Here is a 21634-nt window from a genome sequence, read left to right as displayed (position 1 = left end):
TGGTGGGTCAAATAACAGGAGGTTTGACGGGAAGTTTTAATTTAAGAAGTTGGTGAAAGCATTTATCTTTTCGAAAGCGGTGCTTCTTTTCCGTAACGATGTGTTTCCTTTTTACAGGAACAACAGGTTTTTTCTAAAATCCATAAAAGAGGGAAAAAAGCATAAAAAAAAAAAATAATAAAAAAAAAAAAGATAAATAGAGTTCCTGAGTTTTGGTTGTACACTTCCGTTCACGGGGCCATGTCCCCGCTTTTATATATTTATATAGATAAAACATAAAAATGAATTTGTACATAAATGAAAGCAACAAATTATAAGTGGGAAAAGGGGAAAGTAGCCGCGATTAGGAAACCCTAATTGGAAAGTGAAGAACCAATGCTCTTAGTTAAGATCATAGGATCTTCTTTCTCGCCGCCGTTGACTCCAATTGATGGTGTTCCATTTGAGCTCCGAGTCTCACTTTCAAGCTGAATATTCCAGCTTTTACATATCCCTTGCATGACTTCTTTCTCAAATATGGTACTAGCAGCTTATCATTGTTGATTAATCTTCTCCCCTCCACCTCCATATGTTGAAAATAATTAATGCATACTCTTCCATGATCTAAAGCTATATTGACAAGATAATCAACCACTTTATTTCCTTCCTTAAGAGTGTAAGTAACAGTGACATTAATATCCCTTAGTATCTCCCAAATCTCATTCATCAATGCCACTATTTGTCATGGTTCTTCCCAAGTCCTATGAATCACTATTTCCAATACCAGTGATTGTATGCTTCTTAAATATCTCGCGCTTTTAGAATAGCCATTGCTTTTGCTTGGGTATTTGTGCATTGATAATCAATCATCTCTTCTGCCTGAGCATGAATAATATTTCCTGTTTCATCTTTTATACAAAAACCTCATGCACTTCTTCCTAGATTACCCCTTGAAGCACCATCAGTATTACCTTTTTATCCATCCCCTATCAGGAGTTGCCACATCACTTGCCTTATCCTGAATTTAGGGGTATAAGATTGTAGCACTGGTACCAAATCTCTCCACCTATAAGGGGCATACTTAAAATTGCTACTCCTTACCTTCATGAATAGAACAAAATTATGCATGATTTGGTATATGAGTTGAACATGAGATATCTTCCCGCCATGTTTGATAGCATTCCTCATCTTTCATAATTCCTATAAAATAATAGCATGAATAGCTTTATAAAATATACATGAGGATTCATTGGAGCTTCCCACCATGAATTAATCACCTGAGTAATCTGCAATCCCTGAATGTTTATAACCACTGGTGCAGAAAACTGTTTCCACACAAACTGTGCTACTAGAGACTTTAAAAACACATGATGGAAGTTTTCCACCTCTGGAACTTGGCAACAGAAACATCTAGATGGCAATTGAAAATCCCATTTTTTTCACCACATCATCTAAAGGTAGCATACACTTCTAGAACCTCCATAGGAAGAATAAATTTTTGCGAGACAACTAATTAATACAATTAAAATATAAGATAAAGGCAAAATTTGAAAATAAAGATACACAGAGATGCTGACCTAGGAAAGTGCCACGTCACCGGGTCAATTTAATACGTTGAATTAGGATATTTTACCAGAATTTAGAGTTTTTGGGTTCAAAACTTGTGACCAAATACATAATCATCATATACTGAGTTTGCAATTAAATATTTACATATACTCAATGGATTTTTAATACGAATATATGATCTTAACAAAAGTAATTGGATTTTTCCAAACCCATAACTAATACCCTCCCGTCGCCCCTGATCTTAGTATATTTCACAAGAATGTTCATATCAACATTCTTCAGCCTTTTAAAGTTTTTTCTTAATTATTGAATTGAAATAAAAAAGAATCTGGCAAAGCATCTGTTAACATAAGCTGTTATAATTTTCGTACATGCAAGAATTTTTTTCTCCAGATCGGGTTGGTATTCAGTGTACGGTTTGTCTAGCCCATGCTTTGCATAAATATCTCTATTTCCAAAATACAACGAACACAGGAAAGAATCAACGAAACGCGTATTTTCGAAGAGAAAATCATAATGGAAAAAGCGCAAGCTAGAATTCTGAACTCAAAATGTTAAAAGATGCATGAGTTACTACAATCACTTCAGTAGGAGCTGCTGTTAGTCTTGAAAAGAGGCGCGAATCCATGTTGGCAAAATAATTATAACTTCCCAATAGAATTTATGTGGATCAAATACTTTTGAGACACTTCTAGTAATACGATCAATATACGCATAATTTACAGCAATTACTTTAACAGAAGTTATTGCCGGTTCTGAAAGATGGCGCGAAATCCATCATCGGCAAAACAATCATAACCTCCAAATAAAATTTCTTTCAGTAATAGAACAACAGCTATATTTACTACAATAACAATCTTTTGCTAAGTTATATATCAAGCATTGAAGTAGGATTCAAAAAATGGGATTAGATTACATAATCCTAAACTATTAAAGACCCTACTGTGTAATTTCCATACGTGTGTCCTTTGTTGGAGCACTATATAAATCAGAGCAAGTCTCCATTTTGGAAGTAACACAGTCGGCTCTCTCACCAAAAGATTAAAAATAACACAGTGGGCTAGTCGTTTTGATTACACTCAGAATTCAGAAATGGCTCCAAAAACTTCCAAGGTAATTTTTCTTGAAATTTCTAACGAATAATTCCTCTTTATAGTTCTCTGTCGATTTACTGATTTGAAATAATTGAAATGACATGAGTACTTCTGAGTTTTGCTGAATCTTGAAAAAATTAATAATTAGAAACAGAGATCTGGGATGTCACGTCACATCCTCAATGGTTTTTTGGTAGAAATAGTGCTAATTTTTCATTTCTAGAATGATTTGCTACTCTTTTGTTCTTTAAATAAAATTGGACGTTCTAGCTTTTTATTTTGTGGCAGACGTTATATCTATATATTTACTGTTATGAAATAATAGAAAACACACGGGTGCCTCTGGTTTTTACTGGATTTTTTCAGAAACAGAGATCTCGAGTGTCACCATTATCTTTGATTTTTTGGTAGTAGTGTTTTTTTATTTTCCTTTTAGAATGACTGCAATTTCTGAATTTATGTTAAATTAGTCGATTTTGTTTTGTGACAGGCATCACCGAGGCGGGCAGGTAAATCATCGATAAGTATATGGGCAGCCCAATGTGGGAAATGCTACAAATGGAGGAAAATTTCAACACAAGAAGAGTATGAGGAAATTAGGTCTAAGTTTAATGAAGAACCGTTTCACTGCAAAAACAAATCCAATGTTTCTTGTGAGGATCCAGCAGACCTTGAGTACGATTCTTCGCGAACTTGGGTCATTGACAAGCCCAATGAGCCTAAAACCCCAACAGGGTTTAAGAGAGAATTGCGCCTTAGGAGGGATAACTCAAAAATGGATGCTTATTATTTCACTCCTTCGGGAAAGACACTTAGATCTACTACAGACGTGAGTACTTTTCTTCAGCAAAATCCTGAGTTCAGTGAGCTGTCAACCAAAGACTTCAGCTTTACGACCCCCCACATTATGGATGATACTATACCCTCCACAAGCACTAAATGAGGGAGTCGATGGAGCTGAAATTTTAGGTTTATTTGCTCTGTAGATACTGTTTTTAGACTGCGGGTTTGCTTAAATGCTCAACTTATTCGCCATGTATTGTTCTTTTTCATCTTTTGTTGATATAAAAAATCTCTTATATATGCAAAAATCATCTTTTTTTTTGGTATAAGTGAAGAAAGGAAAATATCTTGGCCTTCTTTACTTTGATTTAGCTGATAACTTGACTTCTCATTTCTTAAGGAGAAAAACTTAGAAATTTTCCTTCTTTCCTTTCTATCCTTTCTACTTGAGAGGCTATTGCACTGCTACATCCCCTTTAGAGGGTCACCAGAGGATTATTGTTTGTGATTTGGTGAAAAATGGGAGTCTATATAATCATTTATTTGGGTTGAGATGCAACAAATTGAGTTGGCCTATTAGGCAGAAATTTGCAGTTGGCACGGCTAGAGGCTCAGCTTACTTGCACAACCAGCTATCGTTCATAGGGATATAAAGGCTAGTATTATACTTTTAGATGAGAATTTTGAGCCTAAGGTTGCGGATTTTTGATTGGCAAAGTTTAACCCCTAGGGGATGACCCAACTGAGCACTCGTGTTGCTGGGACAATGGGTTACATAGCACCTGAATATGCATTGTATGGTCAATTGACAGAAAGGAGCTACGTTTACAGCTTTGGAGTCGGAACTTCTTGAGCTTTTGAGTGGGAAGAAGGCGGTCATAGCAATTAATGATGGAAAGCCGACACTTGTTACTGATTAGGCGTGGTCATTGGTTAGAGAAGGGAGACCTTTAGATGTTATTTAGGACAATATTCCAGATTTGGGTCATCAAGAAATTCAGGAAAAGTATGTTATGGTAGCTGTTCTTTGTTCTCACCCGCAATTGTATGCGAGGCCAACAATGGGTCAAGTCGTAAAGATGTTGGAGGCTGACACTCCAGTTCCATTTATACCAGAGAGACCAATTTCTTTAATTGCAGATCTTGATGATATCGAGAGGTCGGTTAATAGCAGTAGTGGCTCGGGTTATATGTCCACATCTACAGGCTATCAGCTGTACACATCTGAGCATAATGGAACCCCTGGAAGATAATTGTGATTCAGTCTATAACATAAATTGAGCTGCATTGAATTATTTTGAAGCACAAGATTAAGATTTTTTTTTTTTTTTTTTTTTGGTCCCAAGCATAAGATTAAGATATGTTACCCAGAAAATGTACTGGTTAGATCCTTTTTTGGTTCATTTGCAGTTGATTTGTTAGGAACAAATGAATTAGAACATCCACACAAATTGTACGGTGAAATCTCATGTCTAGTAAGTACTCAATTTATTGGGATACATATTATAGGATTGTCACGTGCTTATTTTACGAAAATATAAATGAGTTTTTCATTAAATGGAGAAGCCGCTCTCTATCGGGACTTTTACCATGCCCGTGGATTGAATTTGAAACCTCGTTAAGGATAGAAGTTATCTTATACATTGGATCGTATGCAAAATGTGCTTGGAGTTTGTAATTGGCAGCCAAACTATTTCCAGGCATGCAAATTGCGTGTAGTAACACATTGTTTATCAAGTTACTGTATTAAAGATGTTAAGTTTCTAGATAACTCGAAAACAAAGTTTTCCAGAAGCGTACAAATATGAAATACCTCGGGTAAACAAATTTAAAATAAGATTCCAAAACAAGATGCTCAACTACGTTTGAGCTGGAATTTAATTATTAAATTCATATTCAGAATTTCCCAAAGGGCAAAGGTTCAAATATACCCCTCAACTTTGAGGGGTATATTTTCCCGAAAGGAACATATTCTTTTTAAAACTTAGTCATTTTTTATGGGATAAATTAGTCCCAGGATTATAATCATAGAATTATAATATCGGGATAATTTTGCCCGCGTACCAAACGACCATTAATAGAATCTAGGTTACAATTTTCCTAGCCATAAGGTAATTAATTGACAGAATTTTATTCCTTATGCAGCGTAAAATCAATAAATACATGATATATTTTTTTATTAGTTAAAATTTTGCTGTCCACTAGGTAATCAATTGGTAAAAGTTTTTCCTTACGCAGCGTAAAACTAATAAATACATGATATATTTTATTACTCTTTAGACTTGTATAAAGTAAGTGTCAAGTTCCTAATAAAATAATTGTTCTTCGTTTACATTATCCTACCAAGGAAACTATAGATCATATTTAGGATTCTCAATTCATTCAAAATGAGTCCCCTATTTAATTTTTGGATATCATAGTGGGAAAAGGACATCCTCCAGTATTATTAAGCCTTGAGAAGTAATAATGGATTTAAGTCACGTGCATAGGTGCAACATTAAAAATTTGGATTATTTTTCTGGTACTTTATTCAAAATTTACTTCTATTTCTCTAAATAATACTTGTGGAACTCAAGGTATATTTGTACAAAGTACTCCGTCCAGTCCATTTTATTGATCTGCTCACTAAAAATAGATGATTCAAAATAGTTGTCATTTTAAAAAATCAAGATATAATTAATTTTTAGTTTCAAGCTTCCCTCTTAATCAATAAATATGGAGAGGGGATTAATATGGTGAAAAAGAGAATAGTATTAAATTGAGATTTAAGAATAATGAGAATTAGATAAGTTAATGTTTTCTTAAGGGGCGTAAAAAAAAAAATGACAAGTAAAAAAGGACCAGCAGGATAGTAAAGATGAATATCAAACTAGTATAGTGACTTTCGAATTCCTATCTTTTGAACTTTGAATTGGGATATGTTAGCCCGAATATATAATCATCGTATACTGAGTTTGCAATTACATATTTAATGATTTTTTAATACGAATATATGATCTTAATAAAAGTTACAAGGTTTGTCCAAACCCGTAACTAATATCCTCTCGTCGCCCTCCCCGATCTTAGTATATTTCACGAGAACGTTCATAACAACATTCTTCAGCCTTTTAAAGTTTTTTCTTAATTATTGAATCGAAGTAATATTAAAAAAAAAAAAAAAAACTAACAAAGCATATGTTAACCAAAGGTGTTATAGTTTTTGTACCTGCAAGAATTTTTTTCTCACTATCGGGTGGTGTTCAATGTACCAATTGTCTAGCCTATGCTTTGCCGTAATGGAAAAAGCGTGAGGTAGAATTCTAAACTTGAAATGTTAAAAGGTGCAACTCAATAGGTGCATGAGTTACTACAATTAATTTAGCGGGAGCTGCCGTCGGTTTTGAAAAGTGGTATGAAATTCATCGGCAAAACAAGTATAACCTCCAAATAGAATTTGTGTGGATCAAATACTTTTGAGACACTTCGAGTAATGTGAGCAATATGTGCATGAGTTACTACAATTACGCCAGCGGGAGTTGCTGTCAATTTTGAAAAGTGGTGCGAAATACATCATTGACAAAACAATCAAAACCTCCAAATAGAATTCTGTAGATCAAAGACCTCTGAGACACTTTTAATTATACAATCAATAGGTGCATGAATTAGTACAATTACTTCAACGAAAGCTACTATCGATTTTGAAATGTGGTACAAAATTCATCACTGGCAGAACAATCATAACCTCCAAATAGAATTTGTGTGGATCAAATACTTCTGAGGCACTTTTAATAATACGACCAATTAGGGGCGGAGCTAGCCTTTCGAGTGTGGGTTCGACCGAACCCAGTAGCTTTGGTTCGAACCATATATTTGTATTAAATTTTTTGTCAAATATGTACAAATTATTAATTTAGAACCCAGTAACTTTAAAGAATTAGAACCCCGAACCCACAAACTTCAAATCCTGACTCTGCCTCTGCGACCAGTAGCTGCACGTGTTACTGCAATTACATCAATAAAGTTGTTGTCGGTTCTGAAAAGTGATGCGAAATTCATCGTTGGCAAAACAATCATCCTCCGAATAGAATTTCTTCTAGTAATACAAGAATAACTAAATTTACTGCAATAATAATCATTTGCTAAGTTATATATCATGCATTGAACTAGGATTCAAAAAAACAACATTAAATTACATAATCCTAAACTATTAAAGACCCTACTGTGATGACCCACCATGCCATCATGCCACATAGGTGCCACTTGGTACATATATTTGCCTTGTGGAATAGTAACATAACAGGAAGACTAGATAATATGGGAAGATTTTAGAGACATATGGAGAATTCCCTTGGAAGACCCTAGAATTCCATGAATTTGCATGGAAAGTCCTTAGAACACTCTAGTTGCGTAGAGATTTCTAGCATAGAGGCTTATTTGTGAACTTGTACAATAATTATTATTTTCATATTAGTCCCAAGTTGAGTAGTATAAATAGAGGGCCATTCATTGTAAAACCATCAATCAAAATCAATCAAGTTCTCTCTAATACAAAATACTTCCTTTAGCAAATTTCTCTTGTCTTCCTTATTACAATTGTCTTAGCAATCTTAGGTATAATGATCTAGGCTAACTTAGCATAGCAAAATCGTGAGCAAGTTGTTAACTGCCGCACGTGCGCTTAGTTAAAGACTAAGGACGTGACAACGTAGTATCAGAGCAAAGGTTGTGACAAAGGGAATAGGAAACGATGGATAAATCAACGCTGCTAAAATCCAAGCCAATGTCACCCAGGATGCCACTAGCAAGAAGGGCCTTAACAAAAAGAGGGATGTCGCCAACAAGAGCTAGGAGGTGCCGCCAAAGGTTGTGTCAAACGTAGGGCTTACATCCCAAGAGCCATCTACCACTAAGGCGAGCGAGGATGAGGTGGAGGTCCTATTCGAGGATGTATCGCTTGATAAGGAGTGCATTATGTGGGTTAATGTGAAAACGGACGTCATCGAAATATTTAGCCAACGTCTGGGGAAAATGGAGGGCACCATTAGCGTTCTTGAAGGTTGTGTAGTACACATCAAAGACTGCCATGCTATGGTGGAGAATAAAGGTCGCCGATGCTGAGAGAGTTTATGCACAATCAACACGTGGGATCAGTTCAAGAACGTGTTCAAGCGACAATTCTTCCCAAATAATGTCTTGTACGAGGCAAGGTGCAAACTTAGAAAGTTGAAGCGGACATGGAGCATACGTGACTATGTCAAGGAGTCCACCACTAGGGGTGGGCATGGTATGATAGCTACCAAATACCATACCGAAGTATATAATAACATATAAAATTCATATATCTTAGTATTATAATACTAACAAATATATAAACTAGTATTGTTAGAAAACTAATTATTTAAACGTTGGAATTTTGACTACTCTATCTTGATATAAATGTCTTTTTTGTGTAATTAATTTACGAAGGGGATTGCTTGTATTTTATTTTGAATATTTTTAATGAGTAAGGTGTTTAGTACATAATATTGAGACGTTTCTTAAGTAGCAAAAGTCATAATTCTCCACGATATGAGTATATGTAAGTCGAAGTCGGACAAACTATGGTACCGATTTACCGTACCGTAAAATACCCAAACCGAACTTTAAAATACCGAACCATACCGAGTTAATTTGGTACGGTAATGGTATAGTATTTTTAGAAAACGAAAACCGAAATTACCGTACTGAAGTTTCAAATACCGTACTATAACGTACCGTGCCCACCCCTATCCACCACCCTTATGCTTCGAATACCTAACCTTGCCAGCAATGACTTATTGTTTCACTTCATGAACGGGTTGTAAAACTGGGCTAAGCAGGAGTTGCAATGCCGGCAAGTCAGGCATATAAACCAGGCCATAGTGGAGGCCAAGTCTTTGATGGACTTCAGGCATAACAAGCACGACAAAGACAAAGGTAATGAGTCAAGAGGTAGCAATTCTAAAAGTGGGGAAGACTGTGACAAAAGCAAGGAGTCACAACAACAATACTCCAAGACTTAAAATGCCAGCAAGTTTAACGGCAAAAATTCAAGTGGTCATTAGGGCTATGCCGAAAAGAAGGTGCAAAACGAGAAAAGAGGTATGCGGAGAGCTGCATAGCTTCAAAAATCACCCCGACATAAAGAGCCCCCACGCTGTGGTACTGAAAAGGAGTGACACAAGGGACGGAGTTCGGACCCCGCACGGTTGGGATCGTACTATGGCGCACGGCCACGAAGCAAGATCGCAAAACCACGGAGGAATAAAAAACCGCATACATGGACCTCACCATTAACTACCAGGCCGCTCGTGCACTAGTGGACACTGGAGTGACTCACAATTTTGTGACACAGGCCGTAGTGAGGAGACTAGAGTTGAAGCTCGCTCCAATTAATATTGGAAATCTTATGGAAAATACTCGATCACGAACACTTTAGAGAATTCACATAGCTTGAGGCATGTCAATTAAGACGTCCTCAAGGATATTTCACTCAGTATAGGTGTATCACCCAGGATTCAACAAACTCTTCTAGTACAAAACTAGAAGCCGGAATCTAGCAAAGATTTCACAAAAGTAGATAACCCAACAAAAGAAAATGAGAAGGAATTTGATCTTAGTTTTTTCTATGTTTTTCACTGTAACAAATAGGGCTGCTTGTCGGGCGGATATTTACACTTAACGGTTTGGCTATCGGTTATTGGATTTTAAATGTCTTAATCCGCTAGCCAACCGATAAGATACCGGTTGGTTCGATATCAGATTAGCAATTATCCAACGGTGTATTGGCTAAATCTAAAATTATAGTCACAACATGCACTCGACTAGAATTATGAAGTACTAGCAGGGCAGAAGGTGGTTATTTTCGGTAATATGCCACATTTGGTTATTTTCAAGAATCCATTTTCGAGGAAATCAAACCCACACGTTACAAGTTGTTGGATATGGAGTGCTAAGACATTCTGAAGGTGTGACATGTATTTTAAGTCTTTTAAAGTATTATATTTCCTCTCAAGTGCATATCTGTTTATTAGTAAATTTTGCATATACAAGAGTTATAACCAGAAGCTCTAATTACGTGGTTCTCTGCAAAATTCATCCAATCATCTATACTTAAGGGTAAACAATGTAAATATAATCATTCTTAACGGGTGAACGGTTTACCCGATAAGGAAATTGATTAATCCACCTCCCGCAGATTAATTCGTTAATTATAAAATTTTGATCCGTTCACCAACCATTAATATAATAACCCAATATTAATAAGCCAATTTTGTGGTTGGGTTATCGGTTATGGTTCTGCTTTTGAACGATCAGTACCAAATATGAGCACAAAAAAGCATATATAGGCAAAGCATGGAATGAGGTCTGACGTTCTAATGATGGATGAGAACAACTCAATATTGAACTAATAATAAAGCCATTAAGGCTATTAAAGGAGTATCAATTGGTAAAAGACGTTTAGAAATGGTTTGAATGGAAAACGTATTCAAAGGCTAAAAAGGGCCGTTACAAAAAGTCCTTTTATTTTTGAGATATTAAAAAGAGAAGTATTATTTTTTCTAACAATCCCCCATATATCTAAAAAATAATAAAAGAAATAAATAAGAAGTTTTGTTGGGTTTCCACATATGAGTACAATGCGTTGAATCTGATGTCTCGTAGACTATGAATCAGAACTAGACAAAATAAGATTAAACTTGCAGAACAATTGGTGAAATTTAGAACTTTTATGAACCAAGAATTCTTTTGCAAGCCTAGGGTCTTATTCTATCACATTATACTCGCACAATCTTTGTCGTTTATCGCGATTTTGCGCGAAGAGGCCATGCGAGTATCCTGGTATTCATGAGTGCTCTAGAAATCTATCACAATTTTATAAGAGTGGCACCACTCCACACTCATATAGGTCCACTCATCAAGTGTATCGTAGAGCAATACACCACCTATAAAGGATATGGTAATGAATTAAGAGTTTATAACTCAACCTCACTTTGCCTTACAGTAATTGCACTATATTCACACACCATAGGAAGGGACATGATTTAATAGTGCACTTTGATCAACTAATGACTTGTTATTACCCATACGAATCTAATTCATGGAATCTCCAATCACATAGGTTGGGCTACCATAATTGTTAATCTTCTCAAATTGACAAAAAGTCTCATTCCCTCGATGTTTCTTATAGTCTACGTGAATCGTCCAAATTCACCTCGGACATCACATAATTCATGAAAATAATTCCATCTTACTGTGTACTGCTTTATCACTTTATGTCTCAAACAGATATGTTTTATTGTCATCAAAAATCTATTTATTCACTATAGCTAACGCTGCTTGGCAACCACAATATATATACACATTGATTTTATCTCAACCTCAATATTCACTAAGACATATCTTAGCTTCATTACTAGCCAACTCCAAACCATAAACTCATATTCATTATGGTCTACTTGACTGATTTTTATAGTATTACACCTCCACAAAGGTGAACACATAGTTTCTAGTGGACTTTATTGTTGACACCCAATTTTGTCCCTCCTTTATTTAATTTTATTTACTCGGGCTTCTAAATTTGTTAACGAGCTAAGTACTTTATTTTCACTACTATTTTTACTACTATTAATATCATTATTAATCATAATTTATCATAATATATATATTATACCAGTTACTAAATTAGAAGCCTAAGAAAGAATTAGGCCCCGAAGGAGAAAAGGCCACAATTTTCGGATTAACAAAAATGTGCCCAATACAAACACATTATTCATCAATTCAACCCTACATTTTCAGACCAGCCCACACCTCTCAACACCCGACCCGGCCCATTTTACTTAAAACCTAAATCCGTATCTCTCTCTCAAAACTCAGCCGTCTCTCCTCCTTCACCTTTCCCTCTCTCTGCCCTGCTCTCTCCTCTCTCTACTCTCTCCTCTCCCTCACCCCTTCCATTTCCCCACCAAAATCCAAACCTTGTTCAAACCCTAGCAGACGTTGTAGCACCATTTAGGGAAAACCTTACACTTTTTCGCATATCACCATCAACGACCTAAAAAGAAACGTCTCTCTCCTTCAACCAAACGGAAAGTCACAGAAACCCTTTTGGTTTTCAGACCATGCTCGACCATTTCGGGCAAATATCTGAAGCAAGTCACGTGAAAGGACTTCAACGTCCAGATTAGCAATTTATTTTGACTCAATTTTGAATTTTCGATTTCAAAAAATCCCGCTCCTTTGAACCCAACAAACCCTAATCCTATTCTATAAATACTCACTTTCTTGACCCACAAAAAAACTTTTTCAGCCGCAAAAAACCCTCTTAAGCATTTTTCTATATTTTCCAGTTACGAGATTTTAAAAGAGGAGTTCCTTTTCAATAGCCATAGCCTCACTCTAAAATACAGCCAACATATCATTTTTTTTGATTTTGGGTTTGAAACTTTATTCACTTTAATCGGGTTCGGGTTCGCTTGAGTTCGAGCTCAAGTTCGTGACGTCGACGCCCCACTTCACTGTACCCACCAAAGGCATGACATCTCGCATACGAGTCTAAGCGACTCGTCGTCTTCTCCCGCATTCGGTGTTGGACCAAGGCCCAACGAAACACCCACTTTTCCCCGTCCGGATCCGTCCAAAGAACATGAAAAAAATGTTGGCCAAAGCCCAACAGCAAAATGTATGAACGGACAAACAGTTGTTCTCTTAAATGGGCCAGATCCATTTAAATTTTCTTTCCCTCTCTTTTATTTTACTGTTGTGTATTTTGATTCATCTTGTATGACTAACACTTTACTTGTGTTATTTGCTTAGATTAAGATGAACCTTAGCGGAATGGGTAGTTTAATCAAAGGGTAGTTAATAAAAAGGACCGGCTAATACCATAAGTTTTCCCTTTTTTTTTCCTTTCACATATTAGAGTTATTTATAATGCCTTAATATTTATTTACAAAATGATTGATCTTTAAATAGCATATTTTGAATTAAAGGAGTTATATTTTATGCTTATTATCTTAATTTCAAAACATCACCAAACACGCAAGCATAAACTCAAGTATATTTCATAAATAACTTTCAAAGTTTTGAATCAATCACGTAGACTTTTAGCTAAGCATAGTTAATAAAAATAATAAAAGGGAAAAGAAAACTCACTTCTTTTTGAATCCTATTTATACACCTAGATTTTCTACATTGCTATAATATGGTTTATCCAAAGTTCAAAACTACTAAAATCTCACCTCAAAAACTATTACTTATATGTAAATTATTATATTTTCCTACAAGTTTTATTTTAAATAACATTATCATATTTTATTTATAACTTTAGCAATGCTTATAAAGCTATTTTCTTTCTATAACACTACATTTACACTCAGCCTAATTAAAATTGAGTCCGGACGGATTAACCATTTTTAATGGAACTTAGAGGATGCCTAATACCTTCCCCCAGGTTAGTTGAACCCTTACTCGAGCATCTTTTGGTTTCGTAGACTTTAAAAACAAAACTAACTTGATAATTACTTTAATAACTTTAGGTGTCCTAATTCACCATAAATAGTTAGGTGGCGACGACTTAACTTTAATTAACCCCGGAATTACCCGGACGTTGTAAACTATTTTGACCCAGGTTAAAATAGGGTATGACATTTATCTCATTTGAATCGAAAATTCAGGTATCATCACCGTAACTCTCTAATACAACCTAAAATCCATTTAACTGATTCATGATACCTCTCAAATCACTATTTTTCAAAATTAGAATTGATATCATTATCAACAGCTTCTTTCCAAAACTTTATTTTCAAAAACATTTTGAATAACAAGACCAAATAAAATATTATCTCTTTTTGAAAAAAAATTCTCCATCTAACTCTAGTAAGATACCATGACCCCCACATTTTCAAAAATTTAAGATAGGGATTAATATTTTCATAACTCACAAGAAGTATTACTAATTTCTCATAAGACATTTATATAAAAATACTAGACGGCCTATGCCCGTGCTGCGCACGGGCCCAACGCTTTAGATTATAGTGCATCTATGTGTATGTAGTTGTGTTTGGATAGTGATTATATATATATATATTATATTCAAAACACGATTAATATAACATTGTAGTTTGTGCTCCGTATCTAAAACTTTATTATATTAATGTTTGCTATGAATACAAAATCGGCAAATTTATTAATATTTTTAAAAGAGAAGACTCGTTTAAAAAAAGAAACTATTTTCCTCTCTTTGAGATAAAACAATAGCAATATTTAAGCATCAGTTGATACTTTAATTTTAATTCGATTAATTTAAAGGTGTAAAATACTTATTATTTTTTATCAAATTTTGATTTGGATAATTCTAATTCAAATTATTAAATTAATTTTACATGTTTAAAACGAAATAAAGTAGAAATTGATTTTCTATTTAAACGAAGAAATACTATTTTTTAATTTTTGGTAAATATTCTCGGTTTAGCTCATTACTTGCCATGTTGTCTTTTGCATGGTTTTTTAAGAAAATGTCGATTAGAATTATAATTTGACTAATTTACCTTATTCATTATTTGATCTCCATTTGATATATTTTTTTTATGACATTAATCTCTTTTCACATTTATTAGAGCAAGAATAAAAAATAAAAAAGTAATTAAATTCTATCTTATTATAAAATATAAATCTTTTAAGTATATTTATTTTAGTAAACATAACAAATAAATGACATGGCGGAATAGCAAATACAACAGTTTAATATCTAGATTAGATCTCAGGCTAATATAAAAAAAGAAAGTTAAAATTGTATGGTTTGACTACTTAACCTTTTGAAGAAAAGTAATTTCATTTGCTCCCACTAATGGATTGATACGCACGTGCAACGAATCCATCATTATTGACTTAATGAGATACTTTAAAATTACATTAATATTGTTTGATTTTTTAATATGGGGTGCACTTTTTTTTGACATTATTAATTCTAAGAGACTATTTTTATGCGTATATATATATATATATATATATATATATATATACATACTATGTTCAAAACACGATTAATATAATATTGAATAGATTCGTATCTAAAACTTTATTATATTAGTGTTTACTACAAATACAAAGTCTGCAAATTTTTTTTTGACATTATTTTTTTAATATGGGGTTCACTTTTTTTTTTTTTTTTGATATTGCTCGATTTTGTTAATATGGGGTCCACTTTTTTTTACCGTGAGTTTGGAGATGGTGGGTTCCACTTTTTTTATTTTTTTATATTGCTTGATGTTGTTTAGTATGGGGTCCACCCTTTGGGGGTGCACTTTTTTTTTTTTTGACATTATTAGTTTGCACTATTTTTATGCATATAATATATAGGGAAAAGGGTCAAAAATATCCCTCTACTTTGGAAAAAAGGTTAAAAATATCCTCCGAACTTATTTTGAGTCAAAAATACCCCTCCCATCCTTAAAGTTTTCAAATATACCCATTTGGGATGGAAATTATCCCCCAAAATAACCCGAAATTATTTTCTAACCCGCTCCATCATTTAAACCCGCCTCAACTAAATAATAACCCATAAGATCCCCTTATTCCCCCAATTCCCTTAAACTTCAAACCCACGTATGGGGGAATAAGTGGGATCTTACGGTTATTATTTAGTCAATGGGTTTAAAATGATTGAGCGGGATTTAGAAAATGATTTGGTTATTTGGGGATAATTTCACAAGACAGGGGTATATTTGAAAAACTTTTAAGGACGGGAGGGGTATTTTTACCCAAAATAAGTTCGGAGGATATTTTTAGCCCTTTTTTCAAAGTAGGGTATTTTTAACCCTTTTCCCTATATATATATACATATATTATGTTCAAAACACGATTAGTATAACATTGTAGTTTCGTATTTAAAACTTTATTATATTAGTGTTTGCTACGAATACAAAGTCTGCACTTTTTTTTTAACATTATATTTTTTTTAAGGGAAAAGGGTCAAAAATATCCTTCTACTTTGGAAAAAGGGCTAAAAATATCCTCTGAATTTATTTTGGGTCAAAAATACCCCTTTCATCCTTAAAGTTTTTAGATATACCCCTATATTGATGGAAATTATCACCCAAAATAACTCGAAATCATTTTTTAAACTCGGCCCATCATTTAAAATTGATCTAACCAAACAATAACCCATACGATCCCCTTATTCTCCCAATTCCCTCAAACTTCATACCTATCAATTTGGGGGAATAAGGGGATCTTGCGGTTTATTATTTAGTTGGTTCGGATTTAAATGATGAAACGGATTTAAAAAATAATTTTGGGTTATTTTGAGGGATAATTTTCGTCAAGACAGGGGTATATTTGAAAACTTTAAGGATGGGAGGGGTATTTTTGACCTAAAATAAGTTTGGAGGATATTTTTAGCCTTTTTTCTAAAGTAGAGGGGTATTTGTGACCCTTTTCCCTTTTTTTAATATGGGATTCACTTTTTTTTTTTTTTGATATTGCTTAATTTTGTTAATATGGGGTCCCCTTTTTTTTTCCCATGAGTTCGGAGATGGTGAGTTTCACTTTTTTTTTCTTTCCTTTTTTTTTATTTTTTTTTTAATATTGCTCGGTGTTATTTAGTATAGGACGGCCCCCCCCCCTTTTTTTTTTTTAAGCGACAACGGACGACTTAAGCATGGGTCTAAACCCATGCTTTATATAGTTTCTTCTTTTTTTTTTTTTTTTTTTTTTTATATTGCTTGGTGTTGTTTAGTATGGGGCCCACCCTTTTGGACATTGGGATAAGGCACCATTACCCCCCTGAACTATACCCGAATTTGCTACGACACACCTTACCTTTCCCCGCCCTATTAACCCCCCTAAACTTATTTAAAACGGAATAATTACCCCCTAAATCTTCGATGTGGCAAAGAGTGTCTTTTCTTTTGAGAAATGATAAACATAAAAAAAGTAAAACTTAATTTTTTTTTCTTAAAAATCTGCATTTTCTTAAAAATTTGAAAATAAATCTAGTCTTCCACATTTAGTTTTAAAAACGGGTTTTCCACATGTTAAGAAAATAATTAATTTTTTTCAAAATTTTATAAAAATTCATTTTTTTTCACATTTTGGCAAGAAAAACACTTTTCGGATTTTATTTGAAAAATAAAAGTGTCCTAAGAAAATGAAATCATGAAAATCAAGATTTTTGAAGACATTTAAAAAATAATCAAGTTTTCCATATTTTTAACAAATCCATTAAAATCATTTTTCGCTTTTTTTTTCTTTTTCAAAAACGGTTTAAAAAAATTCAATTTGTTTTTTTAAAAGGGTTTTAAAAATCCTTTTTTAAAAGAAAATTCAGCTTTTTTTTAATCCATGTTTTTACTTTTTTTTTTTTTTAAATGGGTTTAAAAAAAATCAAATTTTCAAATTGAAAAAAAAAAGACGGGGTTTTAAAACTCATTTTTTTTAATGAAAATTCAGTTTTTTATTTTTATTTTAAAAAAAAATTGACACGTAAGCTCTAAAAATTAAAAAAAGAAGAAAAACAAATAAATACACACGCGCAAGGAGTAAGATGTCACTCTCCCATACGAGAGTGGGCACGTCAAGCAGTGGGGTAATTATTCCGTTTTTAAATAAGTTTAAGGGGGTAATAGGATCCTCGAAATAAGAAGTGTGTCAGAAGAATTTAAGATAATATGCAGTAAGAACCGTGCCTTATCCCTTTGGACATTATTAGTTTGCACTATTTTTATGCATATATATATATACTATATTCAAAACACGATTAATATAACATCAGAAATAATGCCCATATCTAAAACTTTATTATATTAGTGTTTGCTTACGAATACAAAGTTTACACTTTTTTTGACATTGTTTATTTTTTTTTAATACTTTTTTTTTTTTATATCGATTGATTTTGTTAATATGGGGTCCACTTTTTTTTCCGTGAGTTTGATGCGGTTCCACTTTTTTTACTTCTTTTTTTATATTGCTTGATTTTGTTAATATGGGGTCCGCTTTTTTTTTTCCGTGAGTTTGGAGATGGTGGGTTCCACTTTTTTTTTTTTTTTTTTTTTTTTTTTTTTAATATTGGTTGGTGTTAATATGGGGACCACATTTTTTTTTTTAATGTTTAACGGACGACGAAGCATGGGTGTAAACCCATGCTTCTATATAGTAGTAATAACAAGCTAATAATATAACCTCACCCAAATAGTTATGTAAAATTTACTCACATTATGTCATCATCAACAAATATCTTAAGAGAGTAGCAATTTTATCAAACAACACGCATAAGATGAGAAAAGTATATACAAATACTAGCATTTTCATCATTTATTTAAAAATAGTAAATATAATTAAACCATGATTGTGATACCAATTGCGCTCACAAAAGTATTATTTTGGTTGATGTAACCTTATCATACTCAAATAAAATTTCCATCCAACTCTTTCTAATAATTCCACAAGAACCAAATATGTCTCAAACATTAGAAACATAATTACCCCGCTAATGCTAACATTTTTTCAAAAGTGATTTTAAGAGGAACTTTTTTCATTCTAAGACCTTGAATATTTCTTGAATCAAGAACATAAATAAATCACTCTTTCTTCTTTGACTTGGGTGTAAAACACAAAATTGAATTAGCAAAAATATGCTTAGTAGCAGCATAGTCTAACACCCATCTATCATATTAGCCACAAGATTCTCTTCAGAAATGAACACAACAATTATATCATCCGCTAGACAAATTTATTTTTACTTAGCGGGATTATCATTTCTCTGAATCTTCTCTACAATTTGAGAGTATTGATGACTTAATTAGCCATGATGTATTATTACATGAAAAAAAATATATATACGGGTAAAAAGATCGGGTAAGAGTTCGTTTGGATGGGCTTATTTTAAGTAGTTTTTGTGTCGCAAAACATACTTATGTTAAAAAAATAAGTTTAGATAGCCCAACTTATTTTTTTTTTTTGGCTTATAAGTCAATGGGAGCGATAAGCCGTTTTAAATAAATGCTAAGTCAAACGGGCCCAATTATTTTTTTTTTCGAGCCTTATTTAAATTTCAAAACGATTTTAAGCCATCCACCAAACACTCAAAAAAAAAAAAAAACTGGGTAAATTTTTATAAGCAACTTATAAGCCAATCCAAACGGGCTCTAAGTCACGGGTCACCTCTTAATTGACTACACATTTTGGTCCAAGAATGAATCACTTTCTTACCCATCCTTGTGACTTATTTCTAATTCAACTTAATTATGCTTGACTATCAAAATCACAGTGAAAGCATACAGGAATGCTGTCTAACGGTTATAAATGATAATCAAAAGTTAATTACACAGAATACTTTCTGTGCCACTAACTAGATCTATACATATTTAGAATACTGGGTAATGTCAACAAATAATTATAGGCCATAATAAATTAATCATTCTTCCACCTCAAAGGATCAAAAGTCACATTTAGTGATACATAAATCCACACACTAAAATTTGTTTAGAATTGAAGACAACTTAAATTCATTAACCAAAAAGATTAACATAGTTTAGAGGCTTAATTTCCAAATAAAAGTCTTGAATTTATAAGAAAAGAAACCAATTATAATTCAAGTTGTCAACATTTGTTGACCCAAATGATCAAGACAGAAGCAATGATTAATTTTAGAGTCTAAAGTTATTTAGTACATTATCCAATATAAAAATTGTCACCACAAAATCTCAAACTTGCAAAACATGAAACCCACTTATAATTTTTACTATCCAAGCAAAACCTAATAGACTCAAATAAAAGTATAAATTAATCATATCAAAAATCACTACTACTTTCCTTTGGATAGTTATACATATATTTTCCATCATAATATAATACGTAAATATATCTCAGAACCTAGACAAGTATTTACTAAGTTATTCTCTTTTTTATTTTTCCTAAGAATAGAGCAAGAAATATCCTTAAAATTATTGGAAATTTTACGAAAAATACTCGATGACGAACACTTTAGCGAATTCACATAGCTTGAGGCATGTCAATTAAGACACTGTCCTTAAGGATATTTCACCCAGTATGGGTATATCCCCCATGATTCAACAAGCTCTTCTAGTACAAAACTAGGAGCCATAATCTAACAAAGATTTCACAAAAGTAAATAACCCAGCAAAAGAAAATGAGAAGGAATTTGATTCTTGATTTTTTCTATGTTTTTCACTGTACCAAACATGAGCACAAAAGAGTATATACCGGCAAAGCATGGAATGAGGTCTAACGTTCTGATGATGGATGAGAACATCTCAATATTGTAGTAATAATAAAACCATTAAGGCTATTAAAGGAGTATCAATTGGTAAAAGACGTTTAGGAAATGGTTTGAATGGAAAACGTATTCAAAGGCTAAAAATTAAGGGACGTTACAAAAAGTCCTTTTATTTTTGAGATATTAAAAAGAAAAATATTATTCTTCTAACAATTAACACCTACATCAAGATCGCGAATGCTGGCCGGAAAATGCTCGTGATGTAGTCAATGGTGTTGTGTCCAAATTGGAAAGGTACGAGAAACTTCATCGCCACAAGTATGGATATCTTTGACATTATTTGGGAAAGAGTTCTTTAGACATCGGCACACAATGATCGGCCCCTACATCTAACGCTTTCCTGATCTTGGAGGGAGAAGGAGCTTGCATGGGCCTATAATGACTATGTCGCATGGACAGTGGCAAGCACAACTTTCAACTATGCAAATTTATTAAAGGGCTCAAGTGGGAGCCGTAACATTCATGGCAACCATTACAAGTTTGGAGGAAGACAATGATACCCAAGAGAATCAAGCAACCTTGTATAAAGAAGTTGCTCAAGGAAAACAAAGATGATATGCCCCACGAGCAAACTAAACACTTCCCACCTAGGCGTGAGGTGGATCATAAGATTGAGTTGGCATATAAACGAAGAAAGGCAACGACACGGCCGATACGCTCGAGTCAAAAGGTCAAGCTTACTGTCATCACCTCAGCAAGTTGTGACATTCGAGAGGCTATAAAAGAGGGCATGCAACATAATCCAGCAGCTAAGCAGCGTATGGAGTTAGCCACCCATGGGAGGATGACGAGGCCAGTGTGTATAGGTTTTTCTGCTCGTACTTTGTCAAATTATAATAAGTTTAAGATATCGTCTCACAAAGATTGAACGACATATGTTGATGATTTATATTATCTTTTTTGATACTATTTTAGA

General features: G+C 33.5%; 1 protein-coding gene and 1 pseudogene across 1 annotated transcript; both read left to right on the top strand.

The window, feature by feature from the left end:
- The first annotated feature begins 2444 nt into the window (after window positions 1–2444).
- Window positions 2445–3857, top strand: LOC132054745 (methyl-CpG-binding domain-containing protein 4-like). The gene is made up of 2 exons (XM_059446713.1): window positions 2445–2661; window positions 3133–3857. The coding sequence occupies exons 1-2, from the start codon at window positions 2641–2643 to the stop codon at window positions 3583–3585; spliced, it is 474 nt and encodes a 157-aa protein (XP_059302696.1). The 5' UTR covers window positions 2445–2640; the 3' UTR covers window positions 3586–3857.
- LOC132054073 (probable LRR receptor-like serine/threonine-protein kinase RKF3) lies at window positions 3725–5094 on the top strand (annotated as a pseudogene).
- The last annotated feature ends 16540 nt before the right edge of the window (window positions 5095–21634 follow it).

The sequence above is a fragment of the Lycium ferocissimum genome, chromosome 4 (genome assembly GCF_029784015.1).
Source record: "Lycium ferocissimum isolate CSIRO_LF1 chromosome 4, AGI_CSIRO_Lferr_CH_V1, whole genome shotgun sequence".
NCBI classification, from domain to species: domain Eukaryota; kingdom Viridiplantae; phylum Streptophyta; class Magnoliopsida; order Solanales; family Solanaceae; genus Lycium; species Lycium ferocissimum.
Note: the sequence above shows the minus strand (reverse complement) of the source record. Positions and strands in the feature narration are given on the sequence as shown.